Raw genomic sequence first — 21,865 nt, 5'->3', positions numbered from 1 at the left:
CTTTTTAACGTGTAGTAAATGTTTGTCTTAATTAGGGTGCTTCTAGATGAGTTGTATATGATAGAAGAATAAAAACGGTTCAGATTAATTAATGACTCATCTCCTGTTTTGACAGATCTTTTTTAAGGTAAAATTTACATGTAGTAAAATGCATAGATATGATGTCCAATAACTTCTTTTGCTGTTGGGGAAATGAAATGATTGCTATAATGATTGCATGTTTTAATCAATGTCTAATCAGTGTTACAGCTAACATGATAGATTCAGGACTGATGGCTCCCAGTCCAGGGGCTGTTCCTCTAGTAACTCACTCAGGAGCCTACTCCAGAACTTTGCATTTATAGTTTCTTTATACAGCGAGTTTATAGCTTACATATACCTATATTTTATGGGGAAACCCAACTGTTGCCTTTAAAATTTGACTTATGATCTTTTTAATAGTTTTTTATATTTTTTGGCCCACTTTTGTTTCCCTTTTCTTTTATTCAGCAAAAATTTGTTTGAAAGAATGCACGTTAGGTTAGCGTTAGATGATTTGTTCAGAATCCTTCGAATACAATATACTATTTTGTTGTTGATAGCAATTTGTGTAGTTGAGACCTCTGTAGCAAATTATCAACTGAGATTATGCTCATATCATTGTTGTAATCTTGTTCACACAAGACTATTTGCAGCCATGATTGTTGGTATCCAGGATTGCTTGGGGTCAGGGATTTTGTGAAGAGGAAGGAAATCTTATGAGGAAGAAATATTTTTAGTTTTATTGGTAGACCTCTTTTTGTGAACAAGAACTGATAACTGCAGTGAGGATTTTGTGTTTTGGTGATACAGTTTTTTCTCCATTCTGTAGTCTCTTTGAGGGAAATGAAAAATAATTACGATTCAGTTCAACAAAGATTGTGCTATTATGTTTACCAGGTTGTTGGAGTTATAAGATCTCTGCCTTCAGCACTCTTACAATCTAGTGCAGTTAAAGATGTATAAACAGATTATTTTAATACGATTTTTTTTAAGAGCTACGGAGTTAGTTGCAGGTTTATACAGGCATGCACACGTAGGGGTGGTTACTTCTTGGGGTGTGTGATACTTGGGCTGGGCTGTAAATGATGAGAATAAGAATCAGTTGAAAGGAGGGATGTGACATAAGGAGAGAAGGGGAAGCATGATGGAGCAGCGTGAGCAGGAGACTATTGCTGGATTGCAAAGAGGGAGGCAGCAGATAGCAACGAAAAAAGATTTGGAGAGGTAGATATTGGAGGGTTTTATATATGTTGCTACGGTTTAGTCTTTATTTTGAAGGGAGTTGGTGGGCAGGAACAGGCAGATTTGTGGAGTGCAGAGGATGGATTTATTTTATTTTCTTGTTATTTTTTAGAGGATGGATTTAAAGTGGACAGACTGAGAAATATTTCAGAGGTAGAATCGTCAGGATTTGGTGACTGACTATAGGGGACAAGGGAGAGAAGAATGATTAAGTGTCTAGGATGACTTCTGGCTTGATTGGTTAGGCAGATAACTTGTGATCAAGAATGGAGTCGGGGGACTTCCCTGGTGGTCCAGTGGTAAAGACTCTGTGTTTCCAGTGCTGGGGGTGTGGGTTTGGTCCCACATGTCACACAGTGCAGCAGAAAAAACAGAGAATAGAGCAGCAGAAACACAAAAGGAGTAGGGGTGAGACAGGAAGGGCGATCAGCTTTGGGTCGGTTGGATTTGAGGCGCAGAGTGGAAGAGTTGAGAAAACTGTTAGGTGGGAGTCTGAAATTTTAAAGAAGATAGAGAAGCTAGAAGAAGAAGAATGAATGATGCAATTTGGAAGAGCCCCCACCCCCAAAGACTGCAGATACTTAGAAAGCAGACTTAATTGCCTTGTTTTAGATTGCTGAACAATCAGCTTTTTCTATTCCTGAAATGAGATCTGATTCAAATGTTGAAAAAGTGGAAATGTTTTCTATTATATACTTTTCCCTCTAGTGTTAAGAATTCTTAAGCTTGAAATGCTGTTCCACTCCTTGCTATGTTTGTTTTGTGGTATAATCTACTTAAATTGTATCTATTTCAGTGGTAAATTTATTTCCCTGACCTACTCATTTAAAAATCCTAAAAGATAATGCTGTTAAAGTGCTGCATTCAGTATGTAAGCAAATTTGGAAAACTCAGCAGTGACCACGGGATTGGAAAAGGTCAGTTTTCGTTTCAATCCCAAAGAAAGGCAATGCCACAGAATGTTCAAATTACTGTTTAATTGTATTCATTTCACATACTAGCGAGGTAGTGCTCAAAATCCTTCAAGCTAGGCTTCAGCACTGTGTGAACCAAGAACTTCCAGATACACAAGTTGGATTTAGAAAAGGCAGAGAAACCAGAAATCAAATTGCCAACATTTGTTGGATCATAGAGAAAGCAAGAGAATTCTAGAAAAACATCTACTTCTGCTTCATTAACTATGCTAAAACTTTTGACTGCGTGGATCACAACAGACTGTGAAATATTCTTAAAAGAGATGGGAATACCAGACCACCTTGTCTGTCTTCTGAGAAACCTGTATGCAGGTCAAGAAGTAACACATAGAATCAGACATAGAACAACAGACAAATTCAAAATTGGGAGAGGAGTATGACAAGACTGTATATTGTCACCCTGTTTATTTGACTTATATGCAGAGTGCTGCTAAGTCACTTCAGTCGTGTCCAACTCTGCGTGACCCCATAGACGGAAGCCCGCCAGGCTCCCCTGTCCCTGGGATTCTCCAGGCAAGAACACTGGAGTGGGTTGCCATTTCCTTCTCCAAGGAAATGCAGAGTACATCATGAAAAATGCCAGGCCGGATGAAACACAAGCTGGAATCAAGATTACTGGGAGAAATATCTAAACCCTCAGATATGCAGATGATACTACTCTAATGGCAGAAAGTGAAATAGAATTAAAAGAGCCTCTTGATGAGGCTGAAAGAGGAGAGTGAAAAAGCTGGCTTGAAACTCAACGTTCGAAAAAATAAGATCATAGTATCTGGTCCCATCACTTCATGGCAAATAGATGGAGAAAAAATGGAAACAGTGACAGACTTTATTTTCTTGGGCTCCAGAATCACTGTGGATGGTGACTGCAGCCATGAAATTAAAAGACACTTGCTCTTTGGAAGGAAAGCTATCTAGACATCATATCACTTTGCCAAAAAAGGTCCATATAGTCAAAGCTGTGGTTTTTCCAGTAGTCATGTACAGATTTGAGAGTTGGACCATAGAGAAAGCTGAGTGCCGAAAGAATTGATGCTTTCGAATTGTGATGCTGGAGAAGACTTTTGAGAGTCCCCTGGACAGCAAGGAGATCAAACCAGTCAATCCTAAAGGAACTCAACCTGGAATATTCATTCAAAGGACTGATGCTGAAACTGCAATACTTTGGCCAGATGATGCTAAGAGCTAGCTCGTTGGAAAAGACCCTGATGCTGAGAAAGGTTGAGGGCAGGAGGAGAAGGGTATGACAGAGGATGAGATGGTTGGATGGCATCGTCGACACAACGGACATGAGTTTGAGCAAACTCCGGGATGTGGTGAAGGACAGGGAAGCCTGGTGTGTTGCGGTCCGTGGGGTTGCAAAGAGTTGGACACGACTTACCCCGAACAACAGCTTACTTTCCAATCTTTGCTTGTATTATTTTATTATTGCTGATAATAGAGAACTTATCTAGTAGTGGAACTCTAAAGAACTTAGAGGATGGTTAATTTGTAATGTAAATGGTAGAATTACCAAAATGAGGCTGTATATGTATGTGTAAAACTTTTTTAAGTGTAGGTAATGAAATTAGACTATTGCAGATATTACGTAGGTAATTTCTGGCAGTACTTGGCCCAATTGATATGTATTGTCTTTGGTTTTGGTGAGGAAACGTTGGCCTCTTAAAATAAGTTGGAAAGTGTTCCCTTCTCTTTTCTGGAGTTTTGTTTAAATTTGGGTTTTGCCGGAGTTAGTGTGGGGGAATTGGTTTGTTTGGGTTTTTTTGAATTTTTTGGTAGAATTCTTCAAGGAAGTTGAAGTCAACCAGAGTTCTTAACCTTCCCCAATTGATAGAAATTGGCCAGAGGCCAAATAAGAAACTCAGGCAAGGCTTTATTGGAGCCCTGCTGCAGCAGATGGGAGTGAGACCAAGAAACAGGTTCCCTTGCTCACTTGCTCCCTGTGGGGAAGCGGGCTCGTTCCTTGTATGGGGTGAATGCAGGGGTGTGTCCAGGGCCAGAGGGGTGGCTTAGGATGTTTGCCCACCCCTTAGGTGGTGTTGAGTGCAGAGGGCATGTTTAGTGCCTTGCATTTGCTCAGGACTCTATGCTTTTGTTCCAGGTTCTTCAAAAGTGGCTGTTGGGGTTTTTTTTGGTCTCTTTGTATCTTTTGTCCAGAATTTGCCCCAACTGCTCATGCAGGCAGTTATTTTTAGTCTCATACAGTTTCTTTGTAATTTTGTTGCTGGAAGAGAGGTTTGTCCAGGTGCAAGCTTTGGAGTATTACAGCAAAAGGGTCCCAGGTCCCAGCCTGTCAGAGCCATCTCGGTCTGGAATTTTTTATGTTGGAGACTTTCTCTGCAATTTCAGTTTTTTAAAATATGGGCTGATCAGGTTACCTGTGAGCTTTGGTGGTACTTTTTTTTTTTTTTTAGAGATTTGACCATTTCATCTAAATTGTTGAATGTGTGGGCATAAAATTGTAATAGTCTATTATTTTTCTTTTAAAGGCTGCAGGATGAATAGTAGTGTTCACTAAACTTCTCAGTATTGATAATTTGTGTGTTCTCTCTTTTTCCCTGGTTCTTGCTAGAGGTTTATCAATTTATTGATTAAAAAAAAAACCCAACTTTTGGTTTTACTGAGTTTTCTGTTTTTAACTTCATTGATTTTCTGTTGCTTTTTGACAGTGGGTGGTGGTTTCTTCGAGTGTGTGTTTTGCAGTATTTTAAACGGTAACCCACTCCAGTATTCTTGCCTGGAGAATCCCATGGACGGGGAAGCCTGGTAGGCTACAGTCCATGGGGTCGCAAAGAGACAGAACGGATTGAATTCTGAATATTATAAATAGGATAGTAAAGATGGGTAGTGTTTATACCTGGAGAATTGCATATGCTGTGGCATAGTCGAGGGGGGGGTTCATTAGGCTGAGTTGTGGTTTTGTTTCATAGCATACCACAGATTTCTCTAGTGTTACTGTGTGCTTAGGCTAGAAGTGGAGGTATGGGAAAGTGTTCCTCAGTTTTCCCTGTTGACTCCCAGACTCTCTGTGGAATCGAGGTGCCCCAGCCCTTCCCCAGAGGTGAGTGCAGTTGGTGCGTGTTAACCTGGCGCTGAGTCCGCAAGTCACGCGGTCTCAGTCCTGGATAGGCTCTGTGTGTCTGGGTGTCAGAGCTGGTGGCCTTTCAGTGATGTGGCCCCAGTATGCCAAACTGGGCCTTGTATCTTTACACGTCTTGTCTGAAGAACCTGCCTTAGGTGGTCTGAGATCCGGCCCCGAGGCCTGCCCCTGCAGTCGTGCAGAGGGATCAGTAGCTTTGCTTGCGCTCTGCCCCATCCTGGTGGTGTCTTGACTTATGCTCCGGGCACTGCCCCTGCTGCCCCTCCTCCTGCCTTCCAGTGTTTGTTCCTTAGAGAAGCTCTGAGGGTCTGGGAGGGCGCCCCCTACTGCTCCAGTCTTCAGCTCTCTGTCACGGAGGAAGGCTCTCCAGCCTTGTGTGCCCACATGGTCTGTGGCGGAGGGCCCGTAGACAGGTCTGGGTTCCCATTGTGTCTGCTGCTCCCAGGAGTGGCACAGGCCTGTGCTAGCCTACACTTTGCATTTAGGAGTTTGTATTAACAACTGAGATGAATTCTTTTTACCTGCTTTTATGGCACCACTGTCTCTCTGCTTGCTCTGTCGCAGGTAAGCCAGTGCTTACATCCTGTCTCCTAGAAAGGGCTTGTCTTTGTATCTTTGTTTGGTTGGCCTGGGTCCTCAGCTTTCTCTTTCTTCAAGAAAATTTTAATTCTGTAGTTTTTGTTATGCTGGTAGTGGCATTTTCCCCAGCTTTTTCCTTCCCTTCGGCAGAACCCTATTAATGCATAAAAATGAATCTTTAGGCGAAACTCCAGTTACTAGTCAGGGGAGCTCTTTTTTCTGGAAGCTGTAGTTTGTAATTCCATGACTTTTTTGGTCTCAAGTTGCTTGGGATTACTCCCTTGCCTTCTCTTTGGTTTGAACCAAAGGAAAGTGTTCAAGTTGGCTAAACTGGCACTAAAGAAAGAGAATAATTTCTTAACTGGCCCTAGATTACTTTTAAACACTGATTCCCCCAAAACTATCTTGTGGTCAGCCCCTCCTCCATAGTTTTCCTTATCTTTTCCCAGAACCCCTCTTTCTCTTAACCTGCTTAACCCTTTGTTTGCAGTAAAATCACCCATTGTGAATAACTATTAGAAAAAGAGCAGAAGTAAAAAACAAAACAGGATACAGAAAATGGAAACTTTTGATAATTTTTTAATTAATTAAAATTTTTGTTAATGATAGACTATTTTTACATTGCTGGTTATTTTTATTGAAATTATCTGGAGAGTAACACACTTTTACCATTGTCTCCATCTTATTTTCTTTCTGTCATAAAATGGAAATAATGAAAAAAATGAAATGGAAATAATGAGTACTACTTTTTAAAGGACAGCTATTCATTATATCACTTTCACCTTTTCTGAGCTGAAGCAGTTACTTTTTTTTTGGAAAGAATAGGTTGTCGGTTGGGTCTTCCGAAGTCAACCTACCAGAAAACCAACACAGTACTTTTTACACAGTGCTTTGGTTGTGTGTAATATTTGGTTGGATTATGTTTCTGTATTCAGATAAGCATTGACATTTAAACCTTTATTTTAAAGTATTAAATATAGTTCTATTATTTGGGAGAGTTGGGGGAAAATATTGCGAATATCTAAACGCCTCAAAATTAGGCCTTAATTGGGAAGCTAGAAAAGATTATATAATTTTTAAATTTTGTGTTTAAAACAGGGAAAATTATGGCTAACCAAGTTGCTAGAGTTAAATTCTTGGACATTTATTAAATGAGGAGAGTGACAGTACATATTTGCAGGATTTACTCAGATTAAAAACGATTTTTTGTTTAGAGTTCATTTAATATTTCTTAATATTTGCATTATTATGCAGTAAACTCTCTTTAAGCATTCTAGCAGATTCTAGATGACCTTTAGATAGGAATGCTATCTTAGAGGTTTCTGCTTTGGTTGGGAAGGTTGAACCAAAGTTTTTTTCAACCTTAGTATCTTAGATTCTTAGGAAAGAAATGAGAAAAGGGCATCCAGAGGAATTTAAAGAAATGTGAAATGTCGGTAACCTATATAGAATTAAAATGTTTATTTAGTTATGGTTATAATTTAAAATAATTTTTACTTTTAATTAGCAAACATTTTGAAAATTAAAAATAAATTCTGATGTTTATTTAGTCAGATTCTTTGTATCCTGCTGGTTGAAACCATCTTTCCAAAAAATACTTTGTTAGTATTTCTAGAGGTACTACCAAATGTTAACAATTTTTGACCTCATGAATTTCCTTCTAGGAAATTAAGAATCAGATATTTGGACTGAAATTTGTATATAAGGTTATTACATTTGAAGTGATATTAGTGAGTAATTATGAACAGTTTAATTTTCTGACAGGTCAGTGGCCATGTAAATTGTAGAACATTTATCTGAATGTTGGAATATTATGTGACCATTGAAAATTATGTTCTCAGATTTTTCAGAGACTATTAGTAGGGAGTTAACAGAATAAAATGGAGGAGGAAATGGCAACCCACTCTAGTATTCTTGCCTGGAAAATTCCATGGACAGAGGCGCCTGGTGGGCTGCAATCCATGGGGTTGCAAAGAGTTGTACACTACTGAGCGACTGAGCAGTAGTGTAAAAGGAGAATAAACAGGTCAGGTCATAACCGTAGTATAACTAACTATTGATTAAATATTTGTATGTATTGAAACAATCAGTGATGCGTATCCACATTTCAGTCATCTCTGGACTGAGGAATTATGTAAGTTCTTTTTGTATTTTTGTGCTTTTAAAGACTTCTAACAACATGTGTTTCAGATAAAAAACATGTCCACTTGAAACAGAGAGTTTTTTAAACTTGTGAGGGATCAAGAGTGCACCTTGACTTTCATACACTGAATAGTGACCCAGTCCTCTCCTTGGATTGTTGTAAGCCTGGCATATGATACATGTTCACAGCTTCTCCCTCCCCCCAAGTTTGGGTCATTTTTTTCCTGTTTCTTTGCATGTCTCATAATTTTTTGTTGAAAACCAGCCCCTTAGATAATATATAGCCACTCTAGATTCAGAATTTTTTCCCCGAAGGTTGGTTGTTGCGTAATTCCCATAGGCAAAATCTGTGGAATATGCCTTCCTGCAGGATATAGCTACCGATGACTTTGCTTAGTTTGTTGGTGTTATTTTTTTGTTTTGCTTTTTTAATTTTTGTTTTAATTTTGAAGCTTTGATTTCTAGAGCACACTCTGGGGTCTGCATTGCCTTGTGGTAAGCTAATAATTGAAGAAATATCATGCCTAAACATCCTGTACAGTAATGCTTCTGTCTCTACCTGTGGATTCGTGTGGGGTGCACATTCAAAGTTCAGGCCTTTTGCATGTCTTTTCCAGCTCTTATTTCCACTGGTTCACTTGTATCTCCTGTGTTCTTACATACCGCTGCAGAGTTGTCCAGGAATGTGTGGTAGCTTGTGCCTCTGTAGTTGCTGCTGTGCGTGTATGCCGCCTCCGCCAGGAATATTGTCCCAACAGACCCAGAGCTCAAGGATGGGGAAGTCTTGGCCCTCCTGGTTCTGCCTCAGAAATTATCACTTACACCAGAATTGTCACTTACACTGCTGATACCCGCAGAATGTGGTCATTGGCCAACTGCTCTCATCATGTGAGCCTTTTTTATGGTAATCTCAAAGCTGCCGGTCCTCTCAGCCTGCCAGACTTTGGGTGCTTGCAGATGGGTGTAGAATGGAGCAGCCCTGAACAAGAATGACACAGACGCTCAGTGTTTCATTCTGTTTTCAGACATTTCACTGTTTTTACTAATAGTTGAGTGTTTTTTAAAGTACTCTCAGATTGTTGTATGCCTTTGGTTGATTCCATAGTGCTGATATGGTATGAAGAGTATGATATGATATGATATGAACAGTATGAAAAGGCAAAAAGATAGGACACTGAAGGATGAACTGCCCAGGTCTGCTACTGTGGGCAAGAATCCCTTAGAAGAAATGGAGTAGCCATCATAATCAACAAAAGAGTCCGAAATGCAGTACTTGGATGCAATCTCAAAAACGACAAAATGATCTCTTTTCATTTTCAAGGCAAACCATTCAGTATCATGATAATCCAAGTCTACGCCCTGACAGTAATGCTAAAGAAGCTGAAGTTGAATGGTTTTATGAAGACCTACAAGACCTTCTAGAACTAACACCCAAAATAAGATGTCCATTTCATTAAAGGGGACTGGAATGCAAAGGTAGGAAATCAAGAAACACCTGGAGTAACAGGCAAATTTGGCCTTGGAGCACAGAATGAAGCAGGGCAAAGGCTAATAGAGTTCTCCCAAGAGAACACACTGGTCATAGCAAACACCCTCTTCCAATGACACAAGAGAAGACTCTACACATGGACATCACCAGATGGTCAACACCGAAATCACATTGATTATATTCTTTGCAGCCAAAGATGGAGAAGCTCTATACAGTCAGCAGAAACAAGACCAGGAGCTGACTGTGGCTCAGATCATGAACTCCTTATTGCCAAATTCAGACTTTAATTGAAGAAAGTAGGGAAAACCACTAGACCATTCAAGTATGACTTAAATCAAATCCCTTATGATTATACAGTGGAAGTGAGAAATAGATTTAAGGGTCTAGATCTGATAGAGTGCCTGATGAACTATGGACGGAGGTTCATGACACTGTACAGGAGACAGGGATCAAGCCCATCCCCAAGAAAAAGAAATGCAAAACCCATTGGCTGTCTGAGGAGGCCTTACAAATAGCTGTGAAAAGGAGTGAAAAGCAAAGGGGAAAAGGAAGGATGTGCTCATGTGAATGCAGAGTTCCAAAGAACACCAAGGAGAGATAAGAAAGCCTTCCTCAGCGATCAGTGCAAAGAAATAGAGGAAAACAACAGAATGGGAAAGACTAGAGATCTCTTCAAGAAAATTAGAGATACCAAGGGAACATTTCATGCAAAGATGGGCTCAATAAAGGACAGAAATGGTACGGACCTAACAGAAGCAGAAGATATTAAGAAGAGGTGGCAAGAATACACAGAAGAACTGTACAAAAAAGATCTTCATGACCCAGATAATCACGATGGTGTGATCACTCACCTAGAGCCAGACATCCTAGAATGTGAAGTCAAGTGTGCCTTAGGAAGCATCACTACAAACAAAGCTAGTGGAGGTGATGGAATTCCAGTTGAGCTATTTCGAATCCTGAAAGATGATGCTGTGAAAGTGCTGCACTCAGTATGCCAGCAAATTTGGAAAACCCAGCAGTGGCCACAGGACTGGAAAAGGTCGGTTTTCATTCCCATCCCAAAGAAAGGCAATGCCAAAGAATGCTCAAACTACCACACAATTGCACTCATCTCACATGCTAGCAAAGTCATGCTCAAAATTCTCCAAGCCAGGCTTCAACAATATGTGAACTGTGAGCTTCCAAGTATTCAAGCTAGTTTTAGAAAAGGCAGAGGAACCAGAGATCAAATTCCCAACATCCGCTGGATCATGGAAAAAGCAAGAGAGTTCCAGAAAAACATCTATTTCTGCTTTATTGACTCTACCAAAACCTTTGTGTGGATCACAATAAACTGTGGAAAATTCTGAAAGAAATGGGAATACCAGACCACCTGACCTGCCTCTTGAGAAACCTGTATGCAGGTCTGGAAGCAACAGTTAGAACTGGACGTGGAACAACAGACTGATTCCAAATAGGAAAAGGAGTACGTCAAGGCTGTATATTGTCACCCTGCTTGTTTAACTTGTATGCAGAGTACATCATGAGAAACGCTGAGCTGCAGGAAGCGCAAGCTGGATTTAAGATTGCCGGGAGAAATATCAATAACCTCAGATATGCAGATGACACCACCCTTATGGCAGAGAGTGAAGAAGAACTAAAGAGCCTCTTGATGAAAGTGAAAGAGGAGAGTGAAAAAGTTGACTTAAAGCTCAACATTCAGAAAGCTAAGATCATGGCTTCCAGTCCCATCACTTCATGGCAAATAGATGAAACAGTGGAAACAGCGACAGACTTTATTTTTTTGGGCTCCAGAATCACTGCAGATGGTGACTGCAGCCATGAAATTAAAAGATGCTTACTCCTTGGAAGGAAAATTATGACCAACCTGGACAGCATATTAAAAAGCAGAGACATTACTTTGCCAACCAAGGTCCGTCTAGTCAGTTCAGTTCAGTTCAGTCGCTCAGTCGTGTCCGACTCTCCGCGACCCCATGAATCACAGCACGCCAGGCCTCCCTGTCCATCACCAACTCCCGGAGTACACTCAAACCCATGTCCACAGAATCGGTGATGCCATCCAGCCATCTCATTCTCCGTCGTCCCCTTCTCCTCCCGCCCCCAACCTTTCCCAGCATCAGAGTCTTTTCCAGTGAGTCAACTCGTCTCATGAGGTGGCCAAAGTATTGGAGTTTCAGCTTTAGCATCAGTCCCTCCAATGAACATCCAGGATTGATCTCCTTTAGAATGGACTGGTTGGATCTCCTTGCAGTATAAGGGACTCTCAAGAGTCTTCTCCAACACCACAGTTCAAAAGCATCGATTCTTCGGCGATCAGCTTTCTTCACAGTCCAACTCTCACATCCATACATGACCACGGGAAAAACCATTGCCTTGACTAGACGGATCTTGGTCGGCAAAGTCAAGGCTATGGTTTTTCCCAGTAGTCGTGCATCGATGTGAGAGTTGGACTGTGAAGAAAGCTGAGCACCAAAGAATTGATGCTTTTGAACTGCGGTCTTAGAGAAGACTCTTGAGAGTCCCTTGGACAGCAAGGAGATCCAACCAGTTTATCCTCAAGGAAATCAGTCCTGGGTGTTCATTTGAAGGACTAACGTTGAAGCTGAAACTCCAGTCCTTTGGCCACCTGATGCAAAGAGCTAACTCATTTGAAAAGACCCTGATGCTGGGAAAGATTAAAGGCACTGACTCAATGGATATGAGTTTGAGTAAGCTCCAGGAGTTGGTGATGGACAGGGAGGCCTGGCGTGCTTCGGTCCATGGGGTCGCGTAGAGTTGGACACGACTGAACTGAACTGATACTTGTCATTTGTCCAATTGTATTGTTGCTTTTTGTGGACAGGATTTTTTGACATCATAACTTGGCCATAGTCAGAATTTGAGGAACTTTATTTTAACTTTTCTGTTTTGCATCCCTGTTGTTTTGTTCCATACCGTGTCTTGGTTCTCAAGAACCTAGTAGATAACAGACTTGGACTTAGAAATCAAAGTATTAATTAAACTAATCTCATAGCAGTTTCAAAGCAGCAATACCAGTACTGGAAGATTTGAAGATAATATGTATGATTACCGAAGCACTATATACTTTTTTTTTGGCGGTGCTCTCCCCACTCTTCCCTTTCTTTCTTTCTTTCTTTTTTGGCGGTGCTGGGTGGCATATGGAATCTTAATTTCCCTACCAGGGATCAAATCAGTGCCCTTTGCAGTGGAAGTGTGGCATCCTATCAACCAGGGAAGTCTCTCCCTCATGTTTAAATGGCTGAGTGAATCTACATTTACGTTGTCAGAGAATATAGCTATTAACATGCTCGATAACTGTGAGTAGTTATATGTTTCCTGTTTGACAATCACCATTGGTTCTAAAGGAATACCGGTAGTCAATTTGGTTTTCTGAAGTGCTTATTTAAGTTTTTCAGGAAGGATTCCCTGAGCACAGTATTCCCTGAATTCTTGCATATTGGTAATAGTTTGTCCATAGCCATTATTTTTGCAAGTTGTTTTTGTTGAATATAAAATCTTTGGTTTGTATCTTTTTCCCTTGATTATTTTATTTTAAATATATTATTCCATTTTTCATCTGGCATGAAGCATTGCTATTGAAAAATTTAGAATAGTCTAATTTTCTGTTATAAATTCACTTAGTGCATGTCTGCAGACTACTGCCCGTGGACTGACTGACTGCTTTTAAACACTTGCTTGTTTGCTTTGTACACAACTATGTCCATTCATTTACATGTTGTCTTAGGCTGGTTTTGCTATACAGTGACAGAAACCAGTGAGCATGGTGGTGGATATTGATGTCTGAATTTCATTTTTGTTGAATGATTCTGGATTTAAGATAGGTTCATTCATAGATACTTTTGAAAATATTTTTAAAAAAATTAATCGAATACAAACAACTTTGTGAAAAATTCCCTTATGTGTTTGCTATATGGGAATTTTCCTTTTCTACGGAGTGCTGTGCTGAAGAACAAAGAAATTAAAAATTTTACACTGTAAACAGAGTTAAGTAATACATGCCTTGAGTAAATCCCTTTAGAAGTTCACAGTGACTCTTTAGGGGAAAAGGCACTATTTATTTTATTTGGGGATGACAACTTAAAAACTGAGCAGGTGAAAAATATGGTTATTTGGAAAGATATTTTAGTATTCTTCTGGTGACGCCTTTGAGATTGGGTTTTTGGTTGAAATAGATTTTGTGTGTGCGTGTGTGTACACTTTCTGTATTTTAAACAAGGGAGGCACCCTGACTCGTTTTCTGTGGACATTGTGTTGGGTTATTAAAGACATCATGTCCTCAGCTTCCTAATTTGTCTGTAAGACCCCACTCTTTGCCAAGAATTTCTGTACCTTTAGGAGTTTAGCGTGCCTGACGGGTCAGATCTTTCTAGGACTGCAGTGACTGCTGTGAGTAGTTGTATGGTCTCTGCACTTTACAGCCTTTTCTAAATCCACTTTCATTTTGAGCGTCAAGATGAATGTATTCATTATACAGGGGAAAAAATAGTTAAGGGGCTATAGTTTAGTGATGATTGAGGTAGGATTAGAAGTAACATCTCTTAACTCTTAGCATAGTAGTTTTCATGCTATTCTCAATCGTCTGTTTAATTCTAATTCAGGGAATATTCTCAACTACTGAGTCTTGGGACAGCTTTGCCAGTCATTAGTTTTCTCATCAGTAAAATGGGAGAGTTCACATTGACGCCCTCATATTTTCTTTCTGATGTGAGTGTTTTCCTTGACGTGTTTCACTGAGCTTTGATGGACGTACACTGTTTCAAGTGTGCAGCCCGGTGATGCAGCTGTGCTTACACGTGTGTATTGTCTTTGAAATTATTTTCCAATGTAGGTTATTACAAGAGTCGTCCTCTAGACAGGCACTCTAATATGATAGCCACTAGGCACAGGTGGCTATTTAAAATTAAATTAGTAAAAATTAAGTGAAATTAAAAATTCAGTCCCTCAGTCACACCAGTTACATGTTAAGTGCTTGGCTGTCACCTGGGTCTAGTGGCTGCCGTATGGGACAGTGCAGACACAGAGTGTTTCCATCGTTGCAGAAAGTTCTATTGGATAATGCCGTGCCTAGATGTTTTCAGTTTGGATTTGATGCTGAAACAGTGGCAGCCATCTGAAAAACACTGAAAGGGGCTGGGAATTGCAAGTGCAAATGGAGATAATCTGAGGTTTTGAAAGGTTGGCTTCCCTGATGGCTCAGGTGGTAAAGAATCTGCCTGCAGTGCAGGAGACCCTGGTACAATTCCTGGGTCAGGAAGATCTACTGAGAAGGGATAGGCTGCCCACTCCAGTATTCTTGGGTTTCCCTGGTGGCTCAGCTGGTAAAGAATCCTCCTGCAATGCGGGAGACCTGGGTTCGATCTCTGGGTTGGGAAGATCCCTGGGGAAGGGAACGGCTGCCCACTCCAGTATTCTGGCCTGGAGAGTCCATGGGCCGTATAGTCCACAGGGTCGTGAAGAGCCGGACACGACTGAGCGGCCTTCACTTCACTTCACAAGATAGTGCCTGTAATTCCCTGTGCCGTACAATAGACCTTTGTTGCTTGTTGCACATCTGTTTTTTTAAATTAGAAATTTAGCATTCTATTCATACTAAGTCAGACAAGTGGAATCAAAATGTCACAAAGTTTGTAGTTAGGCAAAAATTCATAAGTTTCTAAAATACATATGTTGTATATATTATTCATATATATCTGTACAGAGCTTTTCTACTATGCTTGATAAAGGTTGAGAAAGAACATCAATAAAAAAGAGAGATGGAGAAACTGGAAAACATAAACTAAGTGAAACGCGACCACCGAACATGAAACAGAGAAAGTGAAACGAGCGGACGAGAGACCAGCATGTGGCCCAGTTGTTTTTAAACATGGCTGCTCACGAGAAACGTGTTTGAAACTCTGGGGAAAAAAAATCAGTAATTGGACATTTGTAGTTTTCAAAAGATGTCAAGATAATTCTGATATGCATCTGGATTTTAAAAAGTGATCACAGGTGTTTCTGTTAAATAATAGCTCTGGGTGGTAGAGAGCTCTGCCATTTTTCTGTTGACCAGTCATGATGCAGTAGTGTTAAGTGAGTAATAGTTCCATAATCACAGTAGTAAAAGATATTTGTCAGTTTTCACAATCAACAGCCTGGCAAAAAGTAGAAGGTAATTACAGTTGCAAGCCATAATGGGACCATGATTAACAATATAAAATAATTACAAAGAATGGGGGGGGTGGTCAAGCAGTGACGTGGTAAGTGAAAGTGCATGCATGCACATGTTTTCATCTGCCCAGCCAGCCTCTGTCTTTTGGTTGGTTCATTTGATCTATTCCGTTTTCTTAATTGTTTTGGGTTTATTTTCTCTAGGTAGGTCTTTTCCTTCTCTTGTTTCCTGTCTAGAGAAGTTCCTTTAGCATTTGCTATAAAGGTGGTTTGGTTGTGCTGAATTCTCTTATCTTTTGCTTGACTGGAAAGCTTTTGATTTCTTCATCAAATCTGAGCATTCTTGGCTGTAGGTTCTTCCCTTTCATCGCTTTAAATATATCATGCCATTCTCTTCTGACTTGTAGAGTTTCTCTTGAAAAATCAGCTGATAGCCTGATGGGAGTTCCCTTGTCTGTTATTTGTCATTTTTCCCTTGTTACTTTTAATCTTTTATCTCTGTCTTTAACTTTTGTCAGTTTGGTTACTATGCGTCTTAGTGTGTTTCTTCTTGGGTTTACTCTGCCTGGGACTCTCTGTGCTTCCTGAACTTGGTTGACTATTTCCATTCCCGTCTTAGGGAAGTTTTTAGCTATTATCTCTTTAGATGTTTTCTCAGGTCCTTTCTCTCTCTCTTCTTCTGGGACCCCTGTAATGTGAATGTTGTTGTGTTTAACGTTGTTCTAGAGGTCTGTTAGGCTGTCTTCGTTTCTTTCCTTTTTTTTTTTTTCTATATTATGTTTTGTGACATAATTCCACTATTCCTGTCTCAGGTCCTTTCTCTCTCTCTTCTTCTGGGACCCCTGTAATGTGAATGTTGTTGTGTTTAACGTTGTTCTAGAGGTCTGTTAGGCTGTCTTCGTTTCTTTCCTTTTTTTTTTTTTCTATATTATGTTTTGTGACATAATTCCACTATTCTGTCCTGCAGGTCATTTACCCGTTCTTCTGCCTCAGTTATTCTGTTCCTTCTAGTGTACTGTTCATCTCTGTTCTTTAGTTCTTGAAGGTCTTTGGTAAATATTTTTTCTCCATTGTTTTCCCAAGATCCTGGATCATCTTCACTATGATTATTCTGAATTCTTTTTCTGGAAAGTTGCATATCTCCACTTCATTTAGTTGTTTTTCTGGGATTTTATCTTGTCCCTTCATCTGGAACATAACTTTCTGCTTTTTGATCCTAATTAATTTTTGATACTGCGGTTTCTGTTTGAGCCACTGTGGGACTGTGGTTCTTACTTCTTCTAATGGAGGAGGCACAGAGGCTTGTGTAAGCTTCCTGATGGCAGGAACTGGTGGTGGGAAAAACTGGGCCTTGCTCTGGTGGGCAGGGCCTTGCTCAGTAAAACTTTAGCCCTGTTATCTGCTGATGGGTGGGGTTTCACTCCCTCCCTGGTAGTCGTTTGACCCTGGGTTCTACAGGCTCTGTGGTAGGGTTAGTGGTGACTTCCAGGAGGGTTTATGCCCCACCTGCTGCTGCCAGCACCCCATCTCTGTGCTGAGCCCCTGCCAACCCCCACCCCCACAGGAGACTCTCCAACACCAGTCGGTATTTTTGTTCAGTCTCCTGTGGGGTCACTCCTCCTTTCTTCTGGGTCTTGGTGTGCACACGATTTTTTGTGCCCTCCAGGACTGCAGTTTGTGTTTCCCCTAGTCCTGTGGAAGTCCTATAAACAAGTCCTGCTGGCCTTCAAGGTCAAATTCCCTGGGGATTCCCAGTCCCTTTGTTGGACCCCCAGGCTGGGAAGCCTGACGTGGGGTTCAGAACCTTTTCAGCAGTGGGAGGACTTCTTTGGTATTATTGTTCTCCAGTTTGTGGTCACCCAGCCGGTGGGCATGGGATTTGCTTTTATTGTGAGTGTGCCCCTCCCACCGTCTCGCTGTGGCTTCTTCTTTGTGTTTGGACATGGGGCGTCTTTTCCTGGTGGCTCCAGCGTCCTCCTGTCCATGGTGGTTCAGCGGCTAGTTGGAGTTTTGGTGCTCTCGCAGAAGATGAGCACCATCCCTCTCCTCCAGCAGCTTGAGCCCAATGAGTTTGGTTTTTAAAGGATCGTTATATATGGTAAGATTGAATCCTGAAAAATGATTGACTCATTCTTGTCACCCTGTGTACTTGTTGATTATTAGCATTGTGTTCTTGGAGCTAACTCATTCAGTGACTTAGGGGTTTTCTCCACTACGGTGTGATCTCCAGAGGGTGAAAGCCTCTCTCTCGTTTGACCAGGTGCTCACTTACCCGGTAAATACTTGCTGAATGAGTGAGTGATTACATGATTGACAGTGGCAGCAAGGTTGGAGGCAGTATAGTTTTCTGAAAGGGACGCGCACACTCTTTGGATCACAGGGTATAGTATTTCAGAAGTTGTGGGAAGGTTATGTGGAAGAATGTAATAAAATTCAAAGCACTATGGCTTTCAATTAAAAAGTTAGTTTCTTGGGAATTCTCTGGTGGTCTAGAGGTTAGGACTCTGCACTGTCACTGCCGAGGGCCTGGTTCTGATCCCCGTCAGGGAAACTAAGATTCCACAAACCTATGTAAACTGGGCACATATGGGTACGCTAGGTTTAATTTTAATAACCTGTATTATTTTTCTTTTATAGTTTTACATGTGGCACCCATAAAAGATGAGGCTGAGAACACGGAAAGCTTCTCAGCAATCAAATCAAATCCAAACACAACGCACTGCCAGAGCAAAGAGGAAATACTCAGAGGTTGATGATAGCCTGCCTTCAGGAGGAGAAAAACCACCGAAGAATGAAAGCGGCTTGCTGTCTTCAATTAAAAAATTCATTAAAGGAAGCACACCCAAAGTAACGGTTTCACCTGTTAATTACATCATTAAAAATGAAACTTAGCTTGTTTTCTTTAAGCATATAAAGATGAGAAATCTAATATTGCTAGAGTCCCATTTAACGAAGTGTGTCTACATTTTGGGGTTGAGTATTTACGTGTAAAATATTTAATGGTCGGTCAAGAAAACAGTATTGTTCTTAACTGATACAGTTAGCCTTCTGTTTTTTCAGCTCAGTATTATGGGAAGTAAAAGAAATTTTTTCTTAGTCATTTACTTGAGTTATTTCTTTTAATTTTTTTATTCATTTCAAACATAAGTTAAAGTTTCTTGTTAATATTGATACATTGTCTAATTAGGAAGATGATTTATCTGTCTGAATTCTAACAGTTGTACAATGAAACTGTTTTATTCATTGAAGGGAGAACAAAGTTATTAAAGAATGGGGAATTCCCTGGAGGTCCATGGTTAAGACTTGGCACTTCTACTGCCGTGGGCCTAGATTCAGTTTCTGGTTGGGGGACTAAGACCCCACTGGCCATGTGGCAAAAGAAAGAAAGAAAGGACACTAACCAGGAGGCATAAGCTCTAGATTCATACTTCATACTCTGGACCAACTTGAACTCTGAGGAAAGTCATTTTCCCCTCTTAGCCTCAAGAAGGCGGTAAAATGGGACTAATACTAACTACCTTGTCTGCCTCGGAGTTGTCTTCAGATTAGAGGGCGAACAGGTGGAAAAGCAGTTTGAGAAGTTTTAATGCGCTCTGTAAATAATAGTGTTATTATTCATTGTATGTTGATTTTTATTATCACTGTTGACTACTATTGTGTTCTTACTTTGGATTATTATATATGATAAGTTTCTTATAGTGTAAATTTGTCACTTTGGTAAGTAGAAAAGTAAAATGTTATTTTTTCATAATGATAGATTTCTTTTGCTAATTTTAAGTATAATTTTTAAAAGTTTCTTTGAGTTAATTTACATAGGCCCATAAGTAATTCTAGTATTATTGTATAAAAAAGATAAACTTCCTTTCAGAAACAAGAATTGCTGAATCTTTAAATTTCTGTTGGGTTGTCCTCGCCCTGTTGATAAGAACATCACCGTGTCACGTTCATTCTCTGAACAGCTCTAACTATCGTGCAGTTCTTCCTCATCCTGAAGAAAATGTGCCTGCCCGTTACTTTTCCCACGTGTTCCTTTTCTCCTTGGGCTAGTGCAAGCACTCCGTCAGTGTCCTGGCTGAATAGTTCTCGTGTTCGTTATGTGGCTTTATATGATAAGAGGTTAGCATCTTGGTCAACTGTCTCTTGGTCGCCTTGTTCCTGAAAGGTGACAACCAGAAATGAAAATAAGTCTTTTGGGTTTTTTTCCTGTGTCTTTTGACTTCTGTTCATGTTATTCATGCTTTGCTTTCTTTTTTTTTTTTTTCTTCATTTAGTAGTTTTAGTTCTTTGTTGGTCAGCAGATTTTTGCCCATGTCAGTTAAAACAGGGTTGTCAGTTATTTTTTTTAAGCCAAAAACTAAAATTTTGTTATTAATGCCTATCCGTTAGTGGATGGGGCCAATAAAAACCTGTTTGCAAACTAATGTTATTCATTAATTAATATTTTTGAGCAAGGTTTTCACCACAGGTACAAATTCATTTAATTCATCCCAGATTTCATTATTATATTCAGTAAGATTATTGTGATAATTAGTATTTGAATGCCTTACTGAAATCAGAGTATACTGTTTCTTTTCCCATCTAATATCCTTTTGTTAGAAGTAAATTAAGAGTATTTTGTCATTTATTACTCCTAATGAGGTTATGCTGTTGTGTTGTTTAGTTGCTAAGTTGTGTTGACTCTGCAGCCCCATTGACTATAGCCCGCCAGACTTCTCTGTCCATGGGGTTTCCTGGGCAAGAATACTGGAGTAGGTTGCCGTTTCCTTTTCCATGGGATCATCCCAACCTAGGGATCGAACCTGCATCTCTTGCATTGTCAGGCAGATTTTTTACCAGTGAGCCACCTGGGAAGCCTTTACTGGCTTCTAACTGTTAACTCTTATCTAAATTGTTATTAAACCATCTTCTTAATAATGCATTATTTTTCATAATAATATGTTTTACTATGTATTTATGTTAATAGTAAACTAATATACACCTCTTAAATGAACAATATGTTTATTAAGTTATCTAAGTATTCTAATGACTTTTATAGGGCTAGAGTACAGATTAAAACTTATTAGCAAAATGTTAATAAAAATGGATCAGTGATACTAAACTGGCAAGAATACTAGCAGTCATTCAAACTAGAAGTTCAGTTCAGTTCAGTCGCTCAGTTGTGTCCTACTCTTTGCGACCCTATGGAACGCAGCACACCAGGCCTCCCTGTCCATCACCAGTTCCCGAAATTTACCCAAACTCATGTCCATTGAGTCGATGATGCCATCCAACCATCTCATCCTCTGTCGTCCCCTTCTCCTCCTGCCTTTAATCTTTCCCAGCATCAGGGTCTTTTCAAATGAGTCAGCTCCTTGCATCAGGTGGCCAAAGTATTGGAGTTTCAGCTTCAACATTAGTCCTTCCAAAGAACACCCAGGACTGATCTCCTTTAGGATGGACTGGTTGGATCTCCTGGCAGTCCAAGGGACTCTCAAGAGTCTTCCGCAACACCACAGGTCAAAAGCATCAATTCTTCAGCGCTCAGCTTTCTTTATAGTCGAACTCTCATATCCATACATGACTACTGGAAAAACCATAGCCTTGACTAGACGGACCTTTGTTGGCAAAGTAATGTCTGTGCTGTATAGGTTGGTCATAACTTTCCTTCCAAGGAGTAAGCATCTTTTAATTTTGTGACTGCAGTCACCGTCTGCAGTGATTTTGGAGCCCACCAAAATAAAGTCAGCCACTGTTTCCACCGTTTCCCCACCTGTTTGCCATGAAGTGATGGGACTGGATGCCATGATCTTAGTTTTCTGAATGTTGAGCTTTAAGCCAACTTTTTCACTCTAAAGAGGCTCCTTAGTTCTTCTTTGCTTTCTGCCATAAGGGTGGTGTCATCTGCCTATCTGAGGTTATTGATATTTCTCCCGACATTCTTGATTCCAGCTTGTGGTTCCTCCAGCCCAGCGTTCCTCATGATGTACTTTGCATATAAGTTAAATAAACAGGGTGACAATATACAGCCTTGACGTACACATTTTCCTATTTGGGACCAGTGTGTTGTTCCATGTCCAGTTCTAACTGTTACTTCCAACTAGAAATCGTAACAGTAAAGAAGAGCAGAAAGCCTGGTTGATATGCAGAGACCAAGTTTCAAAAAGCCTGAGTCAT

At 40.3% G+C, this 21,865-nt stretch overlaps 1 protein-coding gene across 3 annotated transcripts in view; it reads left to right on the top strand.

Annotated features, from left to right (window-relative positions):
• CTDSPL2 (CTD small phosphatase like 2) overlaps positions 1-21,865 on the top strand; it is a 77,548-nt gene that overhangs the window by 6,798 nt on the left and 48,885 nt on the right. For all 3 annotated transcript variants that reach the window (XR_008687260.2, XM_055436241.2, XM_055436240.2), the window contains exon 2: positions 18,350-18,559. Coding sequence is in view for 2 of the 3 variants with exons in the window: in XM_055436241.2 (XP_055292216.1) it covers positions 18,374-18,559 (186 nt within the window). In the remaining variant the exon portion in view is untranslated. The remainder of the gene's footprint in view (positions 1-18,349; positions 18,560-21,865) is intronic.

Source organism: Moschus berezovskii, chromosome 9 (assembly GCF_049115385.1).
Source record: "Moschus berezovskii isolate FMDL1 chromosome 9, NW_MosBer_1.0, whole genome shotgun sequence".
NCBI classification, from domain to species: Eukaryota; Metazoa; Chordata; class Mammalia; order Artiodactyla; family Moschidae; genus Moschus; species Moschus berezovskii.
The sequence above is the reverse complement of the archived record's forward strand: the minus strand, read 5'-3'. Positions and strand labels throughout refer to the sequence as shown.